Genomic DNA, 26955 nt, shown 5'->3' on the forward strand with positions numbered 1-26955 from the left:
CTCTGACCGCACTGCCCCTCCTTATTTTCCCTCTTTTTCGCCCTTCTCTTTCTTGCCCTTCCTACCAATTCCACTTCAAATTACTTTCTTATCAGCTGACACCTCTTTGTCCCCATCTCTTCTCATCCTCTTCATTTTCAAAACAAAAAAATAATAATAAAGACTACTGCTTTTTTACTCAATTCTATTTTCCTTATTTGATCTGCCCATATAAAGCACGAATCTAGTCTTAATTTGAAACTCAAATTAATCATCATCATCCCCCCTCCATGTTGCATTAATTATATATGACTAAGGTTATTACTCTCCATCTTCGAGGTGTTGTATGCTCATACATTTGTATTCTGTGTGATGAACATGACTGTACGTAGGATGGATCTTGTATTGGCTGGAAGTTGATGATTCCTGATTAAGAATGGTTGGCATGAATTAAAACTATGAAGGTTTAACTATAAATTTTGGGAGGTCATGCAGTAAAAAGAAAGCAGAAAAGGTAGGATGGGCTTAGAGACTACAGTGACTCGTACTTATCATCAGAACATCAACAGTGGATATATATTCTCCCGTGCAGAGACATTATAATTTTGGTTAATAATGGAAGTCTATCATATACTTAGGAGTACTCTAAATGTTATTGCAGTTTGCAGTGTGTGTGTGTGTGACATTAATTTCTTTTTTTTTAATCAATTTTGAATATAAATTCTATCGTTGAAGGTCATATTTTTTGAATCTCAATAATGCTAAGTAATCATGCTCCATTGTGGGGGAGATTGTTATGAGAAATCATATATGTTTGTTGATTGTAAATTATGCGTAGTTTTTCTATTGTCGACTTTAATTTTAATTAAGATTGAACCCCGGAGGTTATGAGATTGTTCGTATTTTATTTTGTACAACATAAAGGCAATACTTCTCCAGTCGTTAATATAATATCTATTTAATTAATTTGATTATATTAAAGAAGTTAGGTAAGTTAGTTATATATAAGAAATATGACATGTTTTTCCTAAAATACTATAATCATCTTCTTTAATATATTTCCTTCCTCTTCTGTTTGATTATGGTAAAAGGAGTATCCATAAGTGTAATTCAGGAAAAAATCATAAATATAATACATAAGTTTCATATTTAAGATCAAAATCAACTTAACAATTAGGTCCTATATTAGTAATCGGAGGAGTACTGCTCAGTTGTTTATTTTCCTAATTAGTCCCAAGGAAAATAATGAAGTATAAATTAAGCTACAAAGGGGATAGGTTTGCCGAGGTAGTTTTGGTACCACCATAACCTCTCTTCAGTAACGTTTAATTACATGAGATATGTTTTGTGGCTGTAATTAACACCACAGAATATTTTTCTTCAATAGCATTTAGTTGGATGTCCTTGTATCATTTTTGTCTGTGTATTTTGTGTGTGTGTGTGTGTTTTGTGAAATTCTTGTTGATTACATCTCAAGGTTTAAACCATCCACCTACTTGTCATTATTTGAGGTGCACCATATATACGTGACTGCTTGTTGTTTAGTGTATTTAATGAAATGTTTTTTGTTGGTGGAATGAAAAGAAAATTCTACCCTACTTTTCTTCCTTTTCGTAAAGGAGAAATAATGTTGTGTTTTGTTTTTGGCTTCTCCTTTAATCTCATATTTACTTTCTCTAACGCCGAAAATTTCTTCCATTTGGACTCATATCTGTTCTTGCTATCAGCTCGTTGCACTGTTGATCGAAGTACGACATTAATTTGTTAAAGCAAAAATTTTGAATTCTGAAATTACTTGCGTTTCAGAAGCAGCGAGGCATTGCGTCCGCTCCAAGACATTTTATAGAAACGCTCGAGACTAAATGAGATACTACTTACTAATGCTAATTATAAAAATTAATTGACTAATTTGAGAAGATTAAAGAAAGAAATTAAATTATTTATTTGTAATATATATGTGTTGTTTTTCTTAAAACATCCTTACTAATCAAATGTATTGATTAGAACTACTATTGTTTCCATAAAAAAAAAGAACTACTATTGTTAGAAAGACTATCTTAAAAAAATGCATAAATATTAGGACAAAATAGATTGAAATCTTATATTTAAGACCAAAATAAAAGTCAAATGGGATCTTATATTAAGAACCGGAGGTAGTATTAAGGAATCGAAAGAAGCGTATGATCAGCAATTGACTTCTTCCGATATTCACACAAACAACACACACACACGGGGCTTATTAATATTAGTGGAGAAATCAAGTGAATAATTAAGCAGATATAGTGGTATAATTTCAGTGGCTTAAGAGTTTAGGTGTAATCAAGATAAGGGTTCAAATAATTAATGGAAAATATTATTGGCCAACCAAATTAATGGAACTGAGAATAAGTTCCAGAGGAGGCTTTCGACAAATCGCTATACTCAGTTGTCGTCATCGCTTCGATTCTCTTTTTAGTGTCCCCCTTTGGTCCCATTTCTTAATCATCTTTTTGAACTGGAACCAATCTAGTGGATTTCAATTGTATTTAAATTAATTCCATTGTTTTATATGATTCCCCCTTATTATTGATCAATATACTCATACGATACTATTACGTACTTTCGAATCAAACGATGGATGAAGATACGCGTTTAATTTATTCGTCTGAGTTGTTTGGCCGCTGGGGCAAGAAAAATATATCTTTTTTTTCAAATAATTATTTCATTTTCAATTGCAGTTCAGTACACCGGGTTAAATTAAATTAATATATGCGATCAACTCAACTAGATTGGATTAAATTCCACCACAAACCAAATTCAAAAATCTGGTCAAAAAAGGAAGGATACGAAGCACTCCGTGCGTTCAGATCCATAACCTTATTTGTTCTTAATCACATATTAGATATTAATAGAAGAAGTAATACAATAAAGAACACTTGCTTTCTTTTTTGGCCACCATACAGAACAATTACTTTTGCTTTTCTTGCCATTCATGTGTAACTCACTCCTGATTGTGACGATGGGTTTAATTTTTTTTTTATATAACACATATTTTTCAAAAATAAAATTTAAAGAAGGTATAAATGCTGTTTGTATTTATTTGGTATTGTGTTTGATGATAGAATCGTAATCAATTTATGAATTTTATAATTTAATATTACACAAGTGAGTCTCTTAAAAAAGTCGTTTGTAAATTATAATCAAACAACAGTGGGTCGATCCGTAACACAAATATATGAGAAACTATTCAAATATTTTTTTTCCAGATTAAAAAAATTACAAGATCTCATAATTGCCTTTTTGAACAGAGAGATTAGGATCGACCATTTGCAAAATATGCATCAAAGTGTTAAAATGAGTGTAATTTTTAAAACAAGAAATACATTAAGCATGATTTAATCAGGCTATAATAGTCGGCAAAAAAAAAAATCAAACTAGAATTTAAAAGAACTACGTAACGTAACATAATAATTTATTACACTGAAAATGACCAGCGTTAAAGACTTCAGTAGTTTGCAGGGAAATGAATTTACTGTTTAAAATTAGGATGAACTAAATTCGACCCCTTCTTTATTACTCATTTACCCAGTCTCTATTCAAAAAATATATTTATATAATCACTTGAATATGCCGATATTTAACGCCAGTCGTGGGAGAGCATAAATTAATATAATATTAAAATTTAGTGAAGTTAATAAAATAATATTAAAAATTATTTGAATTTTATGACAAATTTAATTTTTTAACTTCTTTTATTGATAAACGTGAATTAGTTAGTATGTCTTTATATTTATAATAAGTATCAAAAGGAGTATTATTCCACAAATTAACAACTTTTATTGGTAGGTGTGAATTAAGTAGTGGGTTTTTATGACAAGGATCAGAGGGAGTGCTATACAAACTCAGGGTTCCAATGTATTTTATTTCTATTTTCCCTACCGCCAATATTTCTCTTTGTCACCTCCTAAATTCATCAACATTGTAGACCACTTGCATTTGTGCTGTGACTTGATTTTCTCGTAACAGAAGGTCACAGTTAAAAACTGCATATACTATTAAAAACTAAATTTTATATTTAGGTTGAGAAATTATGCAAAACAACATGATTAGTTCATATCAGTGTACGTGTATATATCTCTTCACATCCACCAAATATATATGTATGTATGTATCTTTATCTAAGAGGAAAGCCAAGAGTATGGATCCTGATGAAAAAATTTTGACTACTTAAACATGAAGTCTCCAATTCAAATTTTTGTGAAAACATATTAGGGTCAATAACGGCATGATGAACACGGCAAACTGACACTCTATTTTGTTTTGTTGTTGTCCGGCATAGAGAGTGTGAGGGAATTGATTTAGGCCCCGTTTGGCAAAACGGTAAAAATCTTTTATAAACACATTTTACGTAAGTTAAGACAAAATTTTCGTCACATATTTACCTCATGTTCTGTAAATCACTACTGAAAAGTAATTTATAAACTACTTATAAGCTGTTTCAAACAAGCTTTTAGTCATTTTTATAGATTTTCTGCTACGATACTGTTAGGAGTTTGAATGTGTATATATCTTGATGTACACGTTAAAATTTAATTTGCTGCAGTTTTGGACCAATTGAAAGCATGTTTTACTCGTTTTGTCAGAAATATGTGTACGAGGAACTTTGCCTGAAGTGCTGCGATTTAGTGATATTATATTTAGAATCATGAGAGTATTAATAAAAATGAATTAATTTGGGGAGAGAGAGAGTTACGGTTGACAAAAATACATGTGCAGGTTAGAAAGAGAGGGCATACATGAGCGTGGGCCAAGTGAATAATTGAATTGCGGTTTTTGTCTGTCTGTGTTCTCTATTTAATATTCTTGCTGGCCTGTCCTTCACCATATCTTTCCCTGGGATCTTATATTGTCTCCTCCTCCTCCTCACCTTCCTTTTATTATTATTATTATTAGTATTAGGGACAATGACAAAAAAAACTGAAATTTTATAAATACTAAATAAAAAATGTCAACAAAAATTTGTTATCATTTACAAATTTTGACTTATTAATACCAAATAAATTTGTTATCAAACCTGATTTGGGATTTGTAATTTTCATTTTTTCCCCTGTTATTCTCCCTTATTATTGTTGTTGTTGTTGTTGTTGTTATTATTATGTGACTCAGATTTTTACCAGCATTTAAGGTTAACATACGTCTATACTTGAAAAGAATACCTATATATTACTAGTTTTAATATAAGATCTATTTAATTAATCTGGTTAAATTAAGGAAGTTAGGTAAGTTAGTTAATTATAAAAAATATGATATATTTTTTTAAAACGTCATAATCTTATTTCTTAATATCTTCCCTCATCACTTACTTGATTATGATTGAAAGAATATCCATAAGGGTAATTTAAAAAAATCGATAAATAAAAATAGATATTATATTTAGGATGAAAATTAACTTATAACAATTAGATCCTATATTAAAGACATAATAAGTACTTATTAAAAGGTACTTGCATAAACAACATGATTTAAACTCATGTTTTTAGAAGTTATAAGTGGCATGTTAATCAAACTAATTTCCAATGGCTTTTATATTCTTTTTATCAATAATACTCCCTTGATTTTAAATTTAAAAACTAAACTATAAATTATAAAAATTAAAAAAAATCAGTTAAATTAATTATTTATAAAAAAAATATGTTGGCTGTCTTAGAGTACTTCATTTTAGTTTCTTGCATATAAATACAATTTTTGTTGATGGAAAATCTTTTGCATATGTGTAATAATTAATGGGAAGAGTTTGAAAAAATTATAAGTTTAGAAGATAAAATGAATTTGGCAAAAAAAAAAAAGAAGAGAAATGAATTGAATTATTATATTTAAAATAAAAAAAATATTAAAAAATTAATCAACCGACCTCTAGGTTATGAAGGTGAATTCTTTCAAAATACGCGTACCTGGAGCCACCTCATTTTCATACTTATTAATAACATTAGATTTTGAAGTGAAAAAAAAAGGCTAAAAACATGGAACTTATGAGATATCTTTAAAGTAAAAGAGCAATGAACCAGATTTTAGTCAAACAGATCCATGGGACGGACTTGGATTCTCTCCACTATTTTTTCTGTTCTCTTCCTCTTCACTACCCTCTTTTATAATCATTTGATCAAAATTTTAATGGTTCAGATTTAATATCTTATAAAAATAATGTTATTAAAAAAATAAATAAATTTAAACTATTAAAATCTCTTCTGAATAGTTCACAACTGCAATAAAAAAATTGAAAAAATTTGCTTTATAGTTACAGTCTGCAGCTATGAACTTATCACAACAAATTTTAACAATTTAAATTTATTTATCTATTTTTAATAATAATATTTATTTTTATAAGATGTTATAAAATATTAAATTTGAACTCTTAGAGTTTTGATCCCATGGTTGTTAAAGAAAAAAGAGGGTAGTGGAGGAGAAAAGGATGAGAAGGGTAGTGAAGAGAATCCAAGTCCTGTGCGGACACACCCTTATGATATACCACCTCCAATACTTAATACTCCTCCGATTCTTAATATAAAACACATTTAATTAATTTGATTAGATTAAAAAAGTTAGGTAAGTTAATTAATTATAAGAAACATGATATGTTAAAACACTGTAATCATTTCCTTAATATTCTCATTCTCTCTTCTATTCATAGTGGTAATTCAGAAAGAATTGATAAATGTGATAAATGAGTCTTATATTTAAGACCAAAATCAACTAAATAATCAGATCTTTAACACTGTAATCATTTTCCTTAATATTCTCATTCTTTCTTCTATTCATAGTGGCAATTCAGAAAGAATTGATAAATATGATAAACGAGTCTTGTATTTAAGAGCAAAATCAACTAAATAATCAGATCTTTAATGGTAGAGTATATTAATATATAAAAAGCTAATTGGAGATTCAGTTTGATCTTAAATATAAGATCCTACTTTATTTTGTCTCTAATATTTATTTATTTTGTCCAGACTCTATATTGATTGTAAGAATAGTTTCAATACATATGATTAACAATGTTATTCTAAAAAAACACATATTTATTATAAATAATTAGTTTTAAAAAGTAGAGATAGAATTTTAGCAATCTCATTCATAATGATAGAAAGCATTATTAGTAAAAAATTTGTGACCCAGGTAACAAAACCCACCGAGCTTAGTGCGTGGACCATCCTACTAGCTAGTTGATCTTAAAATTCGGTGGCATCAATTTGGTTACTTGTATTTAATTAAATTTTAAAAATGTGTGTTTTGTTTTTTTAAAATTTCAACGTAGGTGTAACTGTCAAGCACACTTGACAATTCACGAAGTGCCTTTCACATCAAAAGAGAAAATAGATAAACAATTCCATCAAAACCTAAATACATATTGTGCGTGCGAAGAATCTTGGAGGGTCAGACTCTTAATTGAATCATGGCCTAACAAATAATTACAGCTACTTAGAGTGGTACCAATTGCCATTGCACATCTCAACCGAGGGGGACAAAATAAAAAAAGAGGTTATATATCCAAACAGGGTTGAAAAAAATTACATTTAAATAAATAAAATATATGTCATGAACATGGAAGAAGCAATCCCACGTGGACATGTTAATGCTCGGAGGTGGAGCCTGGCATTAATAAATTGAAAAAGGTCAATTTTCTCAGCTGGATTATAATTTCATATGGTCGATTTCGTGAATCATGAGTTGTCTTAATTTTAAGTGGGAAAATGACCCCCCGGGGGGATCAATTTTTCTTATTTAGTTTGTTACGAATCAGTGATTATAAATAGTAGTAACAATAATAATAATCAAAATTATTTACAGTTCAAGTTTCTCCCTTGCGTCGGCTCGTTATCCCCACTTTAGAAGAGTCAAGATTAAGCTGGCAGTCTCTCTGGTTTAAAATATAAACTAAATTTTGTTGGGAGGATTTGGTTTTTTCATAAGATAATATTTATTTTTGTCTAAACATTTAATAATTTTTTTTCTAATTTTACCTCTATATATATTTTATTTATTTATTACATTATTTACTTATTCTCTTTATTAATAAGGACGTATTTGGAAAAAAAATATATGCCTTACATATTTATTGTTTTGAATTGATTTTAACTAATTTCTTGATAAATGTAAATGGATAAAATTTATCTTATATTTTGAATCGGATGGATTACTAGGTAAAAATCTTTTTTGACCTTCAAAAGCTGGTTTGCTTAATTAGGTTACATGGTAGCGTCCCCTAGCTCGGTATGACTTTAATTTGAGAAAGCCATCTTTGATTTTTTTTTTTTTAAAAAAACCCAACAAGTTATTTTGGGTAGGTAGAAGAACGAAAATGATGTTAATCAATAGAAATATTACGAAGTAACAAGCAGAAACAGTAGGAGAAAAAAAGAAAGGAAAATTTCACTGTAAGACCGCAGAAGACAATTAATTTCAAAAGCCCCAAAACTTTCTGAAATTTCACTGCAGGACTAAGGGGGCAAACTGATATTAATTCCACAAAGAAAATGACCTCTTTACAAACAAATATAAAAATATGTATATATTTTACATATTTATTATTTTTAACTAAATTTAATTAATATTTTAAATTACATGATTATAATAGTTTTTTTAATAAGAAACAGAGAGTAACGTTTGAGTACGTGCAATGTTGTCAAACTTGTGAGTTGACTCTCCGAGTTTAACGCTTTTATGTTTTCAGTTAACAAAATCATGTCGATTCACTCTTAAACTCGTGATAATTGTAAACTCAGTTAAGCTTATGAGTTTATTGTTTTTATGTTTTTAACTTACAAAAACATGTTAATTCGTTCTTAAACTCGTGTTAAATTTTTTGATTTGATTATATTTAGTGACTTTATATATAAATTTTATAAAAACTTTTTTGTTGAAGTGATAAATTGGGAACATTGATTAATATAATTTTAATTATTTAAATTTAAAATATATTTAAATCAAACTATTTTTATTTTTTTTAGATTAATTATTTGATTATATACTTTTAATACCATTTTATTAATAAAAATAAATTCTTATAAGTTTATGATCCAAATTTATAATCTAAATTTATATCATTATCACATATTTATTTAAATTCATGAACTTAACAACTTTAAGTACGTATATACTAAAGGGGCAAAAAAAAAAAGGAGGTAGGGCTGGCAATGACCAATGAGCATGGAGACGAGTTGGTTGTGGCATTAATACGGGGAAGTTGGGATGGGACATCATAAATGCAGAGAGAGAGAGAGAGAGAGAGAGAGAGAGAGAGAGGATGATTGCTCACACATTTGGTTGTTGCCACTGCCACTATAACTGCATATGCCCTTCATTTATACCATCAGTGCCATCCAATTTGAATCCAAAAATAGAATCAAAACATAACTTTATAAATACTTTTTTCTTTAAATGTTTTCGAATAAAATAAAATAAAAACAGTTATAGGATGCACAAGGCATTTATAGAGGAGCATGTATTTTTGTCTCTTCTTATAATTTATGGAATCTCCTCTCATTGTGAAAAGGCACCTCAAGAAGATATGGACCCAACCTAATTTAGCCGTACAACCCCCCCCCCCCGTTTTTTTTTTTTTAAGGTTTAATGACTGAAAAAAGTTTAATCGATGTTGTGTATTTTTTTTTTTGGTAATTACAAGTGCTTTCTTATTGGAAACAACTCTGTTCGAGGCAGACACTAAATATGAGCATCTTTTCTAGTGGGGATTCGAATATTGATTCACTATATTATGAAAAAACTAGTTTTTTACGCTAGACTAAATTCCTATTAGTAATTGATTGTGTAATTAATTAAAAGACTTCACCTTTTTGGGAGAGTGTCACATGTTTAAAGTATATGGGCTTCAAGGAGCCCAATCTTAGTAACATGGTGGAAATCTCAAGGACCCAGCCCTGTCTAATCAATCTCCAATTTTTATTTTCCATGATGTAACTATTTGATATCCAATGCTGCTGGGTCAAATTCAATCATCTCAGGTTTTATTAGAAGTAATTATCCTGGCGGCATTTCGGTCTCAGTATCTAAGTTTAGTAAACGACCTTAATCTTTAATTGACATTTTCAAATTTTATAGTCCTTAATTATTGTTCCCCCACCACCCTAAAAATGTCTCCAATGTCATTACCCCTCCGGCGTCCCTCTTCTTTAACCAAACATTCACAATATTATTTTAACTTATATTCCATTATTTGAAATAAAATACTACTCCGGTTCCTAATATAAATCCTATTTGACTTTTATTTTGGTCCTAAATATAAATCTCAATCCACTTTGTCTCTCATATTTATATATTTTTTTTCAAAGTAGCCCTTTTACAATATAGTTCTAGTCAATATACTTGATTAGCAAGGATATTTTAGGAAAGACAACACCTATTTAGGCAAATAACTAACTCAACGTACTTTCTTAATCTCCTCAAATTAGTCAACTGGCTCTTATAATTAGGACCAAAGGTAATAGTAACGTAAAATGAAAACAATTCTGTCCCCTGTGTGACTATTTTTATGTACTTTTATTTTTTCATATAATATAATTAGCTATTTTATCGAAAAATAAACAAGCCATCCCCTCCCTCGCTCTCTCAGTCTCTCTCACTCCGTCTTTTTGGGATTTTAGCGTTTATTTTCATTGGGCCATGATTTGGGCCTAGTTGCCGTCGACTTCACAGGCCCCATTTCTTCCATCTCGTGGGCATACTGTTAGAACTGTGCCATTCCTTGGGCCTTCAGATACTGATGACCCATACCTGTGTCACACTAGGCTGGCCCACTGTTTTTCCCCCTGCATAACCTAAAATCATTTTTTCCACCGTCATAGACCTATAATTTACTTGTTTGAACTTTGAATGAGCATCGGTCGGAAAATTATTACATAAATCTGAAGATGTAATATACTACCTCCAGTCCTAAATATAATAACTAGTTGAGTGATTTGAGGAGATTAAAGAAATAAGTTAAATTAGTTGTTTGTAATAAATATATGTTGTCTTTCCTAAAATATCCTTACTAATCAAATATATTGGCTCGAATTACTATTATTAAAAGAACTATCTTGAAAAAAAATACATAAATATGAGAGATAAAGTAAATTGAGATCTTATATTTAGGATCAAAATAAAAATCAAATGATGTATTATATTAAGTAACAAAGGTAGTGTGTGTGTGTGTAAAGAACAGAGTGGACCACAATGCGTTATTACCTCCCTTTTCTTTCTCCGGCCCTACCTTTGATGTTTGGCAACGGATTTTGACGTCCAAAGCACCTAAAAATTGAAAACTCAATGAATCTCGCAGCCAAAATCAGAGTAAAACGGATCATATCAACCACATGCCCTAATGTTGGTCCCCAAAAACATGGTCTAATTTATCTACCTAGGATTTTGATCATTCATATCTTTATTATTTTCATATTGTTTCAATTTGAATAATTTTTTTTTAAACAACACAATACGCAACTATACTTTTATTAAAGACCTTTTTCTTTATAAAAGTCTAAGAGCCTGTTTGGGCATCTCCCATCCCCCAAACCAGGAGTCAGCCAAATAGGGAGAAAAAATATGAAATCATGATTGGAGACAAAACCATGGTTTTAGACCTTAAAACTATAATTTTGAATGAAGCAGTTTCAATTCGCTTCAGGTAGTCCACAGGACCAAGTCCAATCCAGTCCAACCCGACCTCGGGTTGGTACTAGACTGGACCAGACCTCGGACTGTCTTTTTCAGCCCAAAGTCTTTACTGGACTAGACTTCAGGTTGATAACAAACCCAGTCCAGTCTGGTCTATACACACTCCTAATTTAGACACCCTAAATCTATGGTTCCTCGTCAACAAATGATCCAATCTTAAATCCCGACCCCATCTTATCGAATAAACAAAAGATGAAAGGTGAGCTGAAACTAATAAGCATATTTCATCATACTCGAAGCTCTTGCACTAAATACTTCAAGTTTTCCATAATTATAGTCAGAGAAGCGTCAATTTATACAAATTAAAATGAATGACCAGATGAAAGAAGGAATGGAATAAATAAATACCAAAAAAAAAAAAAGAAAAGAAATCGCAGGTTCAAATCAGCAGAATAAAGAAAAATAATCTGTAGAACGTCACCAGAATCTATAGCATATATACAAATATCTACAACACTGGCAGAGGACAGCATCATTTACGGCTTGCGACTCAAATTCCACAACAGTCAAGTTTACCCTTCACAAGCGACACTTAAAAGGAAATAAGTGCAACGGAACCTACCTCCATCTAAAAATTCCTACTTCCATTAGCAAGGGGGGGAGGGGGAACCATGAAAAGCCCACGAAAGACGGAAAAGTGGGGCAAATGAGGCAGCTCGGCAACATTAATCTGATCCCAGTTTCTAATTGATGACCTGATAAACCACCCAGTGCGACACAAACAAGGAAAAGACAACCCTCAAGTCTTGAATGACAGCAATGGAAGAGGCAGGAAGATGATTGTCACAAGTCACCAGGGCAAGAAAAAAGGGCAGTCAAATAACCAAAATTGTCTGTCTTCAAGCTTTTCCCTTCCCAGTAGCTCCTTCCCGTTGATAGCGAAAATGGCTTAGAAGTTGTTGTGCCTGCATGCATACATAGAACGCATAAGCTTTCATTATACTTTTAGATTATACTTATGACTCGAGTCACTCCACACCACGACCAACCATAACTGCTATATCCAATTTTATATGTTGCTAAAATTTTCCACGTTCTTAACAATCTCTCCCAACCCCCTCTGCCCGCTTGTAATTAATATCTTGACAGAACTCCACAAAAAGTCAAAATCTCATCCACATTAATTTCAGGTAAAATGCAATTGCACATTTGAAAGCGAGATTTTAGCCCTTATTTTCAACTAAGGTATCTAATTTTGATTGACCCCTAAGGTTTCACAACTCCATTTTTACCCTGAAGAGGGACAAGAACAAAAGCCTCCTCTGTATGCAGGAAAATGACTTGTTTATAGTCTAAACACGATCAGAAAGTTCACCAACGAGAAGGATGATAGACACAACAGATGATGAGCTCCAAACCTTTTCCTTTGCTCTTGGTGTCCCAGACTGAGATAATGCAACCAACGGAGGTACCGCTCCTTCTTGCAGAACCAGAGTACAAAACTTGGTATTATGAAGGCAAAGTTGCAAGAGGATGGATGCAGCATTTTCCTTTCCCCTTTGGGAACCCGAATCAACAAACTCAACTAGCAAGGGGATGGCCCCCTCTCTTGCTATTGCTAATCGCCCTTCTGCAATTGTTGACAAGTTTGCCAGAAGAGCAACAGCCTTGTCAATCATTCCAGCAGCAGGGTTCATTAACTGAACCAGATGCTTAACAGCTCCAGCTTGAACAATACGAGCTTTATTCTCATGACATATTGATAGGTTAAATAAAGCAGTAGCAGCATCTTTCTTTCCTCTAAGAGTCCCCGAGCCAAGGAGATCAACCAAAGCTTTGACTGCTCCAGACTGGCCAATTGTTGCCTTATAATGTTCTATTACAGAAAGGCTAAACAGAGCTGCTGCAGAATTCTCCTTGGCCCCATCATTTCCTGTTTTCAGAACATGGATAAGTGGTTCAATCGCTCCAGCTTCCACAATCAAGGCCTTGTTATCTTCACTAATGGACAAATTCAGCAAAGCTGTCACAGCATGCTCTTGTGTTATCTTCACTTCTGAATACAGTAGTGAAAGTAAAGGCGTGATAGCCCCACACTTCCCTATCATGATTCGGTTTTCCACATTGTGCTTTGAAAGCAGCCTCAATTCTTCTGCAGCTTTAGTTTGCACTTCATTGGATTGACTGTGAAGATCTTCAATCAATTTATTGATATAAGATGTAGTTGTCGACTCATCATATCCTGAACTGCAAACAGGAAGAGAGTGCACTTTTGACTGGCCGTTGTTATTATTTCTATTCTCTGTTTCTCCTAATTTTGATCTTGGGCCTTGAAATTGCTTTCCTGATAACCAAGGAGAAGACCCTAATTCATCATTTGCAGAATCAGCAGGTCCCTTGGTGATTTCTCCCGACAGCTCCTTTACATTTTGTTGCTTGTTAAATATCTCTGATGCCTCTTTTGAAACAGGATGTGCACAGTCAGTACTAGAAATAGAGCTTGACAATGATTCACTTCTACTATAAACATAGGAAGGAGCAGGAGATTGTTGTTCCAATTTTTCCATTTCTATGCTCTGGCATCCATTGGATTCTCCACTTAATCTGGAAGAGGTATCACCTTTTTGCTTCTCAAGTGCATTTCCAGTTTGGAGCAATGATCTCGACGTGGAATTGCTACTATGTACAGACCCAAAACTGCATGAACGAGCTAAATCTTGGGGCAGTAGATGATCTAAGGGGGTTTTCAAATTATTGGACTCAGAGTTACTGGGAAGTTTGACATTATTTTCCTCACACCAATTTGCTACCATAGCCTTGACAGTATAATTAGAAATGAGATTTGTATGAGCAAGTCTCTGATGAGTCTTGGGACAAATAGTCAACCCGTTATCAAGCCATTTTTGGATGGACATCCTATCATATGTCTGACCTGAAGCCACAATAACAGGATCCACCATGAGTTCCAATGATAAAGGACAGATAAAGTACGAAGGAATTGAGATGCCACTTTTGACTTCAGGGCGCTCAAATTTAATCACATAATCACGTAAACTGCAGACAAGACCCACAATTGTATTAATTTCATCTAATTCTGCTTTCATTTTCTTGACTTCAGTACTCAATCTTTCCTTTTCCACAGCAATACTTTCTTTCATGAGTTCCAGGTTTGCCATCAAGCCAAGTAACTCAATGATATTCTTTAAATTTTCATTGTGAGGTTCAATATTTTCTCTTTGATTCGTCAATGCCTCTTCTATATAGCCTGTGGCTGGTTCCTTCTTCAAACACTTAAGTTCCTGCAAATAGTTCTGAAAAGATTGCAAGCAATCAGTCTCATGCTCGTATTAATCAACTAGCCACTGATATAAATGGAGATAGCTTTTGTTGTCAGATACAGGGTTTTGTTTTTCTTTTGGCATTTTAATATTTCAGTTTGGGGAAGAGTGGTGTAGCAGAGAAGAGTAATAAGCAGGAGGAGGAAGAAAGTCAACAGAGACCATCTTACGCCACAGATAATAGAGGTCAGCTTCAACTATTGACATACCTCAAGACTAGACAAAACTGAAGTAGGTGGAGGCGACTGTAGGGATCTATATATCAAGTGACAAATTTCAACTGACGATATCTGTATTTTCATCAACAATGACCCACTTCGCAGGACCTGAAAACAACCATCCAATCAAATAAACGAATGGTAACTTTCAACCACGCCTGTATACAAGAGGAGGGATGGAGTGTGATGGAGCGTTGGCAGTTCATAGTTTGTTTCAAATCTCAAATGCCAACTAAGAGGCTTAAAATCTTAAACAACCTGGTATATTAAAAAAGGTACTTACACTTAGAATCTTGCTTCTCTTTGGGCTCCAATTTTCCAAGAACTCTCGAGCTTCATTAACTGTCACATCCAATTCTTCACACTCTTTACATAAATTTTCATCGAAGTAAGTTTTGCAATCTATAACATCATCAAGCACTGGTTTCATACGCTTTAGCACACCAATCATATGATTATAGTTCTTCTGAAATGGCATGGGTTTGATTGTTTGGCAAGAAACCAGATGAATGAATCGAGAAATGCTGTTGACAAGACATTTTACCGAAGTTGTATCTGTTTGACCTGATTTGGTAAAATATGTAACTGATTAATATCACAAGGTATAAAAGAATTCGAAGCAAGCATTTCTGTGATGTGATGCGGAATGAAGCAGATGCAAAGGTACTCCCTTATTTATTCCTACATTCAATTTAGCATGGAGGAGTAAGAAAGATTCCATGATAGAGAAATGCTCTAACTTCTATACCACGCTTGCTCTCCATGCAGAAACGTATCCTGTCTATAAGCACTTTCCAATTTTGAACTAAAGAAGATAAGTGGGAAAAATATGAAGGAAATGGACACAAATGGGAAAAAACCAGAAAGGAAGAAGAAAGTAAAAGCTCAAGGCAGATGGCATTAACTTAGGCAAAACGGGTTTAGCATAGATTTACAGATATATGGTGAAGATCACTGAAAGGGGTCAAATACATTAACTGACACAAGCCTACCCTATGAAAATGATGCATGCGTGCCAGTCCTTTGAAGGAGACAGAACGTCTGGTTTGCGGGTTTTGGCATAAAAATTCGGGACAGGCACCAGTGAATACTCAAAGGAACCCAATTGAACTATCTAGCTCAGACACACTTTCTCCAGGAACCACATTTAATAAAATTACGCCAATTTAAACTTTCTTCTCGACTTTTCCCAGGTTCTTTGAGCAAATACAGAGATAGTACTTCCATTTATTTATTTATTTCTAACCGTAAACGAAATCCAATAAAATCAATTATGAAGAGCTTAACAATACCACAACAAAAATTACCCACTTGTAAGGGAAATTTCTTCAAACATTCCCAAGTTTATCACACATTCATTGATCCACACAAACCCCAGAAACCTCGCAAAGTTCAGATTTCTTTTCATGATATATACACGACTTAATTGGTTTCCAATAAATCAAAAACTTGAACGGAGCACCCGACAAAGCCCCTTAGAGACAAGAAAAACACATTTTGTAAGAGAAGGTGAAAAAAACCAAAAGGTTAGAATGGCAACGTACCTGCAGCAATATGCATGGTTCTTAAACTCGAACGCGACAGTTAAACAGATCTCGCTCGACTTCAGACCATGGGTAATGAAAGTCTTCGACAGATTTAAGAATTTAATCGACACTGAAGCCCTTGCCTGTATTCCGAAGAAAGTAGCCTGCAAAGCGTGAAGGAAGGGGAGGGGTCCAAGACAACTAGATGAAATTTTTTAAGAAATTCTAAGATATAGAGAACGGGAAAAAGTGGTGGGACCTAAATCTTATATGGTCGGAGATTTGTGGGGCTTCGTGGCAAAATTTAATTAAGAACATAATGAGAAGCTCTGTGAATGAGCGAGTAGATAAGAAAAAGATGTATTTGGATTACATTACAGCAAAATACAACCCAAGATCCAGACCTTCACTAGATGAAGAGGGAGCGATGTGAAAGAGATGATACGAATAAACCCAAAAAGGCTTTTCCTGTGGGCAAAGAAAACAAAAAAAAATCCCCAAATGCAATACCTTTTTCCCTTAAACATGCGATATAGAAAGAAAAGAAAAAGAAAAAGGAAAAAAGGAAGACAAGAATGGTGGGTTGTTGTCGTTTTCAGTTGAGATATCTAATTTTGGACATTGAAAACCTTGTATTGTTATTTTATTTTGGGACTTGAGTGGCCAGAATGTTACTAGAATCCTAGTAATATTGGATTTGCATGCGGATGAATGGTCAGCTTCAAACACACAGAGTCAAAGACCAGAATGAAAGATCGTAATCTAAAGTTTAATTTAGAAGGAAGATATATAATAAATATACAATGGAGAGAGTGTGAGTGGAAAATTGAAAATTCTTTTCGGCCGTATGAGGCTGAGGCAATTGCAAATCTCAACTACTTCTCTTGTACTGAGATCTGCTTCGCTTCCTTCCTCAAAATTGGGTCCTCCATTCTTAAAGCGTTGTACAGTATACATTTCTCTTACACCCGCCAATCCTATTCTTATTTTATTGAAAATAGCAAATAAAAACTTTTAATATATGAAATTACCCTTCAATTTAAAAAATAACAAATAAGGATATGATTTTATATTACAAATATGAAATCTTAGTGAAATGTCTGAAATTACAACTCAGGTGTGCCAAATGACAAGTTGACTATAAGAAATGACAAGTTCACTTTAACGGATGAGTAGATTAAATCACAATTTGGCTTAGAGACATTTCAGATATTTCATAAGGTTTCATATTTGTAATATGAGACTAGGTTTTTATTTGCCATTTTCCAAATTGAGGGTCCCACATCGTAATTTCACATAATGAGGGGTTTTTATTTGTTATTTTTCCTATTTCATTTAATAATATTAAAATTCAAAAAAATAATAAATACCGCATAAGATTTTATCTCTCTCTTTTTTTTTTTTTGCGTGTGTGTATATACTACCTCCGGTCCTTAATATAAAATGCTATTTGAATTTTATTTTGATCCTAAATATAAGATCCCAATCCACTTTGTCTCTCATATTTATAACTTTTTTTTCCAAAGTAACGTTTCTAACAATGATAGTTCTAACCAATATACTTGAATAGGAAGGATATGTTAGGAAAGACAACACATATTTAAGACAAATAACTAACTCAACTTATTTTCTTAATCTCCTTAAATTAGTCAACTGGCTCTTATAATTAGAACTGGAGGTAGTATATACATACACTCTTTACTATTTTGTACACAGCCAAAGAAGCTTTTTATTTTTTTTTTTCCTTTTTTTTGTGGGTTTCATTCCTCAATAGTGAGTTAGTTAAAAGTGGTCAGCTTGTTGTTTTGGGGTGTTGTTTTTGAGAAACTTTTTACAAGCATTATAGTTTAACACAAAGTCAGGCCACTTAAATTTATATATCTGCTGTATTTTTCCCAATCAAGTCATAAGATGGATTTATTTATCAAGCCTTATAGTCACCCCCCTCCCCCAAAAAAGTGAATATCTTATTTTCCTTCATTAACTGTGTTGTTTTTTTTTTTTTGGGGAGACTCTTCGTCTAAATGATTTAAATTAATTTATGTTTACGAGATTAGTTAGATAGCAGAATTAGCAATTAGCATCTCTCGGGCTTTGAAATCTGCCACCATTTGCACTTGCAAAGTTAACTGAAAGTCGATTATTAATAATAATGCTTTTCAGCAGATTCAGGTTTTTTTTTTAAACCTATCATTCACTATTTTACTGAGTTATTCAGGTAAGAAAAATCTTTTTGGTGCGAGTACTTAATATTTGGATTATCTTTTGTGCTTTTGATTTTACCGAATTAGATTCAGATTAGCTGAGATCATAAAATTATAAAATATTTCCTGGAGAGACCTGAGGCCACAATGCACGAAGGACACTGTTTTTGGCGTTAACTACCTAATCCAAACCAAGACGTCAATAATAATTAGGAATCTATTTTGTTTTCGTTGGCGTTAGGCCAACAAATAATCTAAATATTTGGCTTTATATACTTTATGACGTTGGATAATTCCCCCCACATCACCCACTCTTAGCCTTAACGCACTTTTAATTAAATGCCAAATATTAATCCCAAATCCATTCCTAAGTCACAAACATGGGATTCAAATTTTAATCACTCAATTTTGGTTAAAAAAAATCACTCAATGAAAATTTTTACCACTTATGCAAATCCGAGTAAGAATATGAAACTAAAAATATAGTACCTTCAGTTTTAATTATAAGATCTCGTTTATTATTTATAAATAGAATGTTATAATTAACACCCGGAGGTATTATAATCAAAATACTGGGAATGAGAGAAGAGCGGATAGATAAGCCAAATTGGCTTGTGTGATGGGGATGCCACGTGACCCGTTTCAAATCGGAGTCAAAACAAAACAATCGAATTCCAAACATTTTGTTTGCGCATAAAACAAAATTTCCATCTATTTATGACACCCCATGATTTGTTGGCCTCATCTGGGGGTAGGTTGGTCCTCAAATTAGCTCCCTCCATAAATGATTAAATTCCTCAATCCAGACATTTTCTTACATTGCGAATAAGGAATACCGCAAAGAAATTGATCGGATAAAAATGGAATTCATCATAATTGCATATATTTATTTTTTTGAAAAAGTTATATGTTGTGTTAATACATATCTTGGGATTATTGTGTGTAAAATAACATTATGAGAAATCCAAGATATAGATACGATGAGAAAAGTGATAGACATTACAGATATTATTGGAATATACTATGAGATACTCCTCCGGTCGGACCTAATTAGAAGGTTGATCTTGGTCTTAGATATAAGACCTATTTTTTGTATTTACCAATTTTTTTTCTAAATTATCACTGCCACAATAATACTTATTAACAATAATATACCTATATATTTTATAAAGTGAGTGAGTATTTATTACTTATTCATTCCACACATACATCAATTTTACCATTTTATATTTTTAATAAAGTAATTTAAAACATTTTTTGAAATGTTAGTTTTTTAAAGAAGTTTAAACTAAGAATATTTTGAGAAACATATGTCATATTTATGATTATTATCTAATTCAACTAATTTTTTAATTTAATCAAAATAGTTAAACATATCTTATATTAAGAACCGGATGAGTATTATATACAAAATTGCCTTCCGCATTCGAAGTTTCGAACTGTAACCCAATCGTAACATATTGCATTATTATTTTTCTAAATTGAGTCCACGATTTCAAAAAACCAAAAAAAGGGTATCAATATAGAATAAATTCAAATCGGTAGTGTCACAGTAAGGGTGTTGTTTGGTATGAGGGATTTGGAAGGGAGGGGAGGGGAGGGGAGGGAGGATTTTAATCATTTTCTATTTGGCAACACACAAATTTTAGGAGGGGAGGGAAAATTTTTTAAAATTTCCCCTCCCCTCCCCTCCAAAATTGGGAGGATTTGGAGGGAAAATGCAATATTTTGTCATATTATGACCATTATGCTCATATTTTATCTGTGACCATTATGTTTATATTTTGTCATGTTGTGACTATTATGCCCACGCCTTAATAAAATAAGAGCAAAATTGTCATTTTAAAATATTTTTCCCTTTTTTTTTTATAATCCAAACAAGGTGATATTAAAATCCTTCCATTAAAATCCCTCCCCTTCCTCTCATTGAGCCAAACATACCCTAAAAGTTTTTGTTGGTAGAGTGGAATGGACATCATTAAAATCATTGAGTTTGGTATGAGCAATGTGTTGGATATTGATAACAGCACTAAAAGTCATACCCTTTAGTTGTAAAGGTCTTCGTCAACACTTCCAAAAAATCAACTCATTTTTTATGTAACATTTGATGAGGTCAGTATGTGAACTTCGCTCTTTTTTAAAAAAAAAAAAAAATTTTCTTTCTATCTTTGTATATATATGGTCAGTAATCAGTAACGTAGTATTAGATCTTCATGTTGCCAGATTAACAACAAAATTTCAGCTCTCAGAATTCAAAAGTTTAAAAGAAACAGGGTCCTTTTTGCCTGATATATTGGTTCTGGTGGGTTAGGTATGCTTTTACAATCTAATACATAAATTTCAACTGATTCTGAACATTTCTCATTTACATGTGCTTTTACTTCGATAACTTGAGAGGCCCCATGCTAACCCACTTCATTAATTATGTCTCTTTGATTTTTCTTCGTGCCTTTTGAGTAAGCAAGATAAAATTAAAAAAAAAAATCAAGCAGGGAATCTTATAATGAAATACATATAAAATTAGGTTCATCACTTCTCCAAAGGCTTGCTATAATAAAAAGAGTAATTAGCAACGGGATCAAAATGGAAGAGACTATTTGAGCAAGATATTAAGCTTGCATCTATGAATGAGAAGAATATCTTATATAAGAAAACAGATCTGAACAAGGATTCATTGTTTTTTAACAAATCTAGTGTAATTATTTTATACTCCCTCAGTTCCTTATTATAAGAGACAAACAACCGAATTACGTTGATCAAATAAACAGTTAAAATTAGTTAAGAACAATCAATGCGTAAAAAGTATAATTTTTTTTCCAAAAATACCCTCATTAATAAGGAGAGAGAACATGAAAGAGAACAATGGTAAGTTATTAAAAGAAAGAGAAGTGGGAAGGAGAGAGAGTGTGAGTTGGAGACAATAAATATAGGTAAAATAGGAAATCAACACAAAAAAGTAGAGACAACTTTTAAGTGTCTCTTATATATAGGAACATGCCATAAGTATCAAATGTCTCTTATAATAAGGAACGGAGGGAGTATTAGTTATGTAGGCTTTCTCCCCATTTAGAGTAATATTTTATATAAAACATTATTAGAAAAAGGAAAAAATTACAGACCCCAGAAAATCCATTTCATATATTGCTTCTAATGCACTGATTAATGATTATTTATTTAGCAAAAGATTAGCCTTCCAAGTCAAGGCATCTTCCACTCCTCCTTCTGTAAGTACTGCCCCTGCCCTCATCTATTTATGAAGCAATCACTAACATCATGCTTTGTGGTTAAAATAATGAAGTAAATAATCTCTTCTTTGCCACAGAATTACACTGATAATGCGAGTTAAAATTAAAAAGATAATTAAAAAATGAATCTAATGCCGGACGTGTATATATGAGTACCTGATGATCCTTTGAAACTCAAATAAAATTATACGGGTTATTTCATTAATAATATTTTATATAATTACAAGACAAACAGTAGATAGCATTATTAGTAGTCTATTCAATAAAAGTTGATGGCGAAAAGGTAGAAACCGAGCATATGGCTTGCTTGTACCCAAAAGCAAACAGTGAAACTAACAAATGCAATCCAATCCACTGCCTTGTGACACGTTTATCTTTTGGGTAACCTTTGCACTAAAGTAAGGATGCTGTAACGTAGACCTAACCTTTATATATGTTATCTGATTGGGTCAAACTAATTAATTGTGTTAACCAAAGCTAAGTGAGATCTACGGACCTGATTCTGTATAATGTCATGATAAAATTTTAATTAGTTAAGCTGTTTGCCGTGTACGTCATGGCTTATCGATTTGATGAGGGATTTGGGCTTACCCATGTGAGGCTAAAAAGCCAAAAAGCAGAGGCTACCAAGAAAGCTCACGCCAAAGTCACTGTATCAGAACAGAAAGGGGCTCTCACAGGCTTATGGAAGAAATAAGAATATGAATGAACATGACCCCTCAGCTTTCCAAATGGGGTCCTCGCTCACATCACAAGATGACTGATCTCAATGTTTTTGTCCCAGGCAAGCAGAATCGAGCACGTGCTGTGGGTTTCCCAAGAAAGAAAAGAACGGTGCATATTAATTTGGTGTTCCAAATGTGGGCAGCAATAGCAGATTAGTATTAATTGCATGATAAGTTGAGTATTAATCACTAGCTTTTAGAAGTATTAATCAAGTTTTGGAAGCCGGACTGCTCACTAATTTAGAGAAATACCACTAATCACATTAACAGAAGGGCAATTAGCTGTCGCCGAAACTCAGGATTGAAATGTTTGCGAGTGATTTCGTTATTGAGCGTCTTGGTTTTTCCGACCATTTCATGGCCCCAACATGCTAAATTACGATCAATTGGTCAGGAATGGAGAACTACGTCTGGACAATGCCTTTCACTAATTCACTGTGTAAATTTCTCTCCTGAAGGGAAGGAAAATTTTTTTTTGCGCACATACCCAGTGACCGCCACCAGAAGTATTAAAAACATCCCCATAAAAAGTGTTCAAGGGGTGTTGTGTGCTCTTATAAAGCTCGTGTGAGATTTTGCTGCGTTTTTAAATTCACAGTGCATAAGAGTGAAGAGTGAATTGTACCTTCCCCTACAGACTTTCTTTCATAAGCTAAAAAACTCGAGAAATAAAAAAGGAACCAAAACTGCTGGAACTTGGAAGTATTAACAGTGATGGTAAATTCACCAGCCTGGTAAAGATTATTTAACTCTCTCTTGTCTTTGCTTTTCTTGGCAAACCTGAGATCAGAATCAACTTCAACCCAGCAATTCCAATAGTTCACCCTTCTTCAATTTTGAAAATCCTTTCAGGCCACGTGACTTCGCAAGTGCCCTCAATTCAGACAGCTTCAGTGCACTCAAATCCTCATGCTGAATCACTCTCTTCCCATCTCCATTCCCACTGACGAAGGATTGTTCAGAATCATTTGTATCATCCTCAGCCAACTCATCCATCCCCACATCTTGGAAGAAAATATCATCCTTCGAGTCAGGTTCCAGCTCAGACTCGGCCTCTGAATCAGACTCAGGCATCAAATCTAGAACTGCTTTATCTTGATTTTTCTCTCCAACTTCACTACTTAGTGGGACTGCATTTACATTCTCCACATCGTCAGAGACAGGTTGGTATTTTATGCGAGCAATAGGAGACCTTCTTTGAAAATTTGATGGAGGCCTGGTGACAAATGGGCCATTGGCTTCTCGAGCCTCATCATCTTTTGCAGTACTATCCAAATCAGAGAACCTAAGGCTCTGTGCTTCGTTGTATTGGCCACTGTCTTGCTCCAAACTTGAATCTTTTCCCCTGACATTTCCACTGCTTCTTTTTACTTTGTTCAACTGAGTGTTTCCTCAATAGTTTGAGGAGGGAATCTACAGTGCCATTATCTCTACCTTGCCCTTGGGAGGCTTCAGCCTTCTTTTCTACTTTGGTAGCAGCTCTCTCTTGCAAGCGAGCTTGAACTTTCCTAATAGCTCAACAATCTCCTTCTCCTTAGGTCCAGGAGCTGCAGTAGCCTGGGATTTAGAGATGTTAGAAGAAGAAAGGGATGTCAATGGACCATTTTTTGAAGATAACATGTCTTCTTCGAAGTTCTCAAAGCTGCCTTTTCCTTCATTGTGTCTGTTCTTGCTTCGGGAGAAACCATGCCTGCTTTGCCTTGAGATATCTGGATTCCTCCTTGCTTCACACACAAAAGATGCTCCAACAGAAGCACACTTTAGCCCTTTAAAATTAACATGTGAACAAATTCTGTAATCACCTCGAGAAGAGCATGAATTCACAACAGCTGTTTTTCCAGAAACACCCAACATGGGAGACATCTGCTGTTTGGCACTCCACAACCTGCACGATCACCAAAGAAAATTGAGGAATCAAAAAGTGAAAAGCAAACAGAAAAGTAAATCAGGTTTTTTTTTTTTTTTTTTAAACAAAAAATGCACTAAATACCACCCTAGAAATCCATGCAAAGCCTCAAGCGATTAGCTAATGAAGGCCTTTGTATTTAAAATGACAAGGGAAAAAAAAAACATTAGAGCTCGAAGAAAGCCAGCTCAAACAGGCCGATCATTGTGAAACAAAAGCCTCCAATTCATAATTTTAGGGTGATCAAGGTCCAAGGCAGAAGAGGGTTCTAATTGATTGTGCTTGCGCCTAATTATATATAAGCAACAATTGTTTTCACTTCTCAATGAAACTCCCTGCATTGAATGAATAATGAAAAAAACAACTGCACAAAATGATGTCCATAAATTATTTAACATTTGCAAGACCAGGCCAGAGAAATTTCTTTAAACTAGAAAAACAGCTTAGGTTACTTCTTTTTTTCTATTGCATTCGTCAAATTGCTAAGAATAAGTGTCACATCCTCGCTGAATCACTTCAATAACAGATAGAAAATAATAGGAGAAAACCAAAAGCCACAAATACACAGAGAACATCTCTATCCCTTAACAAAATCTCAAAACGCCACTTCGCCAAAGGGATGAAAGGATGAACCACAATGACGCCAGTGAAGGAGAAACACCCTAAGAACCAGTCAACTTCAACGACATAATGCAGGGGAAAAATCATATATTCTACGACCAGTAACGAAGATCCCCGCCAAGGCATTAAAAAACATTAAGCCAAAACACACACAAAGGTTCAGCTTTCCATCCATCCAAAGAGAAAAACCGCCTTGGGCAAACAGTATCAAAACCCCTATGCTTAGGTTGCATTTTGAGGGTGAAGGAAGTAAAGATAGAATAGAAAAACAAACGAGGAAATAAAGCTCCTAATTTAGGTTACAACACTTTCTATTTCATTCTGAGGAACACAAGAAAATAATTTGAAACAAAAACAATTAACGAAAGTTGAAGACCAACGGAGCCGAGACGCTCACCGGGAGTGGTATTGGCGACGGAATGCAAGGGTTGAGACATAGTTTGTCGAGCCGAAACACGAGTCAGTGGCGGTTCTGCATTTTAGTCACAACTCGCAGGGTTTTTCCTGCTTGAAAAATTGTGCCCTGCTGATAAGGGGCATTATAGGAATAAACTCTTCAAGGAGGGGCAATTCCGTGATGGTGCTGGCAATATTTCTAGCGCGCGCGTCTAGTGGAAGGAAATCTATGGTAACGTTGGCAATAATTCTTAATTGTCATGCTTCCTGTGCAAATTGCTACTCATTAAAAAATGGAAACTAAATTCTTTTAGCAAGAATGACATTTAAATTTCAAAAGATTAATTTGATAATAATTAGGTTTTAATTTTTAATTATAAATAAGTCTTTTAAGTTTCAAATATAATTATGAGTTCTCATCTACCATTATTTGGATTAATATTTACAAATCATTCTTTTAACAAGGATGAGACCTAATTTTTATAAAATGAAATTAAAATTCTTCGTCTATGTGTAATGCACCTTTTACAAAATTTTGCGCATCTAAAGGAGGTATCAAGATATACAAATTAATTGACCTTCTAAGTGATACATTGCACACAGGTGAAGGCAAACCAACACAATCACATAAGACCAAATCATAAGACTAATTTGACCCAAAAAAAAAAATCATAAAACTAACATACTCCATCCGCTCCATAACACTTATCACGTTTTTAATGTAAGACTTAATTAATTAATTTGATTAGATTAAAGATATTAGTTAATATAATATGTTTTTTTAAAACATTCTAACCATCTTCCTTAATTTCCTTCCTCTTTCTAGTACTTAATTATTGTTGGGAGAATATCAATAAAGTTAATTTAAAAAAATTGATAAATATATAAAATAAATCTAACATATAGGATTAATATCAACTCTCAAATCAGATTTTATATTAAAGACATGAAAAGTATAAAAAATTGGTTAGAAGAAAATTTTGGTTTAAAATATAAAGAGTTAACAGGGTAATTAACGATAATTTTTTACTTTTGAGCCTTGTCCCAACTTACAAGGAGGGTAAAAACGTTTTCAAGTGCAAGGGAGATGAGAGAGAAATTTTCAATCACTTTTTTTAAAAAAATAAGAATAAGGCAAATAATTTTTATCA

General features: G+C 33.1%; 1 protein-coding gene and 1 pseudogene across 1 annotated transcript; both read right to left on the reverse strand.

Annotated features, from left to right (window-relative positions):
• Positions 1-11927: 11927 nt before the first annotated feature.
• On the reverse strand, positions 11928-17083 carry LOC114717415 (U-box domain-containing protein 3). Its single transcript, XM_028902542.1, has 5 exons — positions 16726-17083; positions 15465-15745; positions 15173-15289; positions 13044-14936; positions 11928-12590 (listed from the first exon to the last, which is right to left on the reverse strand). The coding sequence occupies exons 1-5, from the start codon at positions 16739-16741 to the stop codon at positions 12525-12527; spliced, it is 2373 nt and encodes a 790-aa protein (XP_028758375.1). The 5' UTR covers positions 16742-17083; the 3' UTR covers positions 11928-12524.
• A 6382-nt stretch (positions 17084-23465) lies between these two features.
• On the reverse strand, positions 23466-25905 carry LOC114717414 (rho-N domain-containing protein 1, chloroplastic-like; annotated as a pseudogene).
• Positions 25906-26955: the final 1050 nt, after the last annotated feature.

The sequence above is a fragment of the Neltuma alba genome, unplaced genomic scaffold (genome assembly GCF_004799145.2).
Source record: "Neltuma alba isolate B1F8T4 unplaced genomic scaffold, ASM479914v2 tig00011735_pilon, whole genome shotgun sequence".
In the NCBI taxonomy this organism is placed as follows: Eukaryota; Viridiplantae; Streptophyta; class Magnoliopsida; order Fabales; family Fabaceae; genus Neltuma; species Neltuma alba.

Coding starts and splice junctions, on each gene's coding strand:
- LOC114717415 (XM_028902542.1), bottom strand. Junction 15,290..15,464: donor AGAGAAGCAAGATTCTAAGT/GTAAGTACCTTT, acceptor GGTTGTTTTCAG/GTCCTGCGAAGTGGGTCATT. Junction 12,591..13,043: donor CACCAAGAGCAAAGGAAAAG/GTTTGGAGCTCA, acceptor GTATGCATGCAG/GCACAACAACTTCTAAGCCA.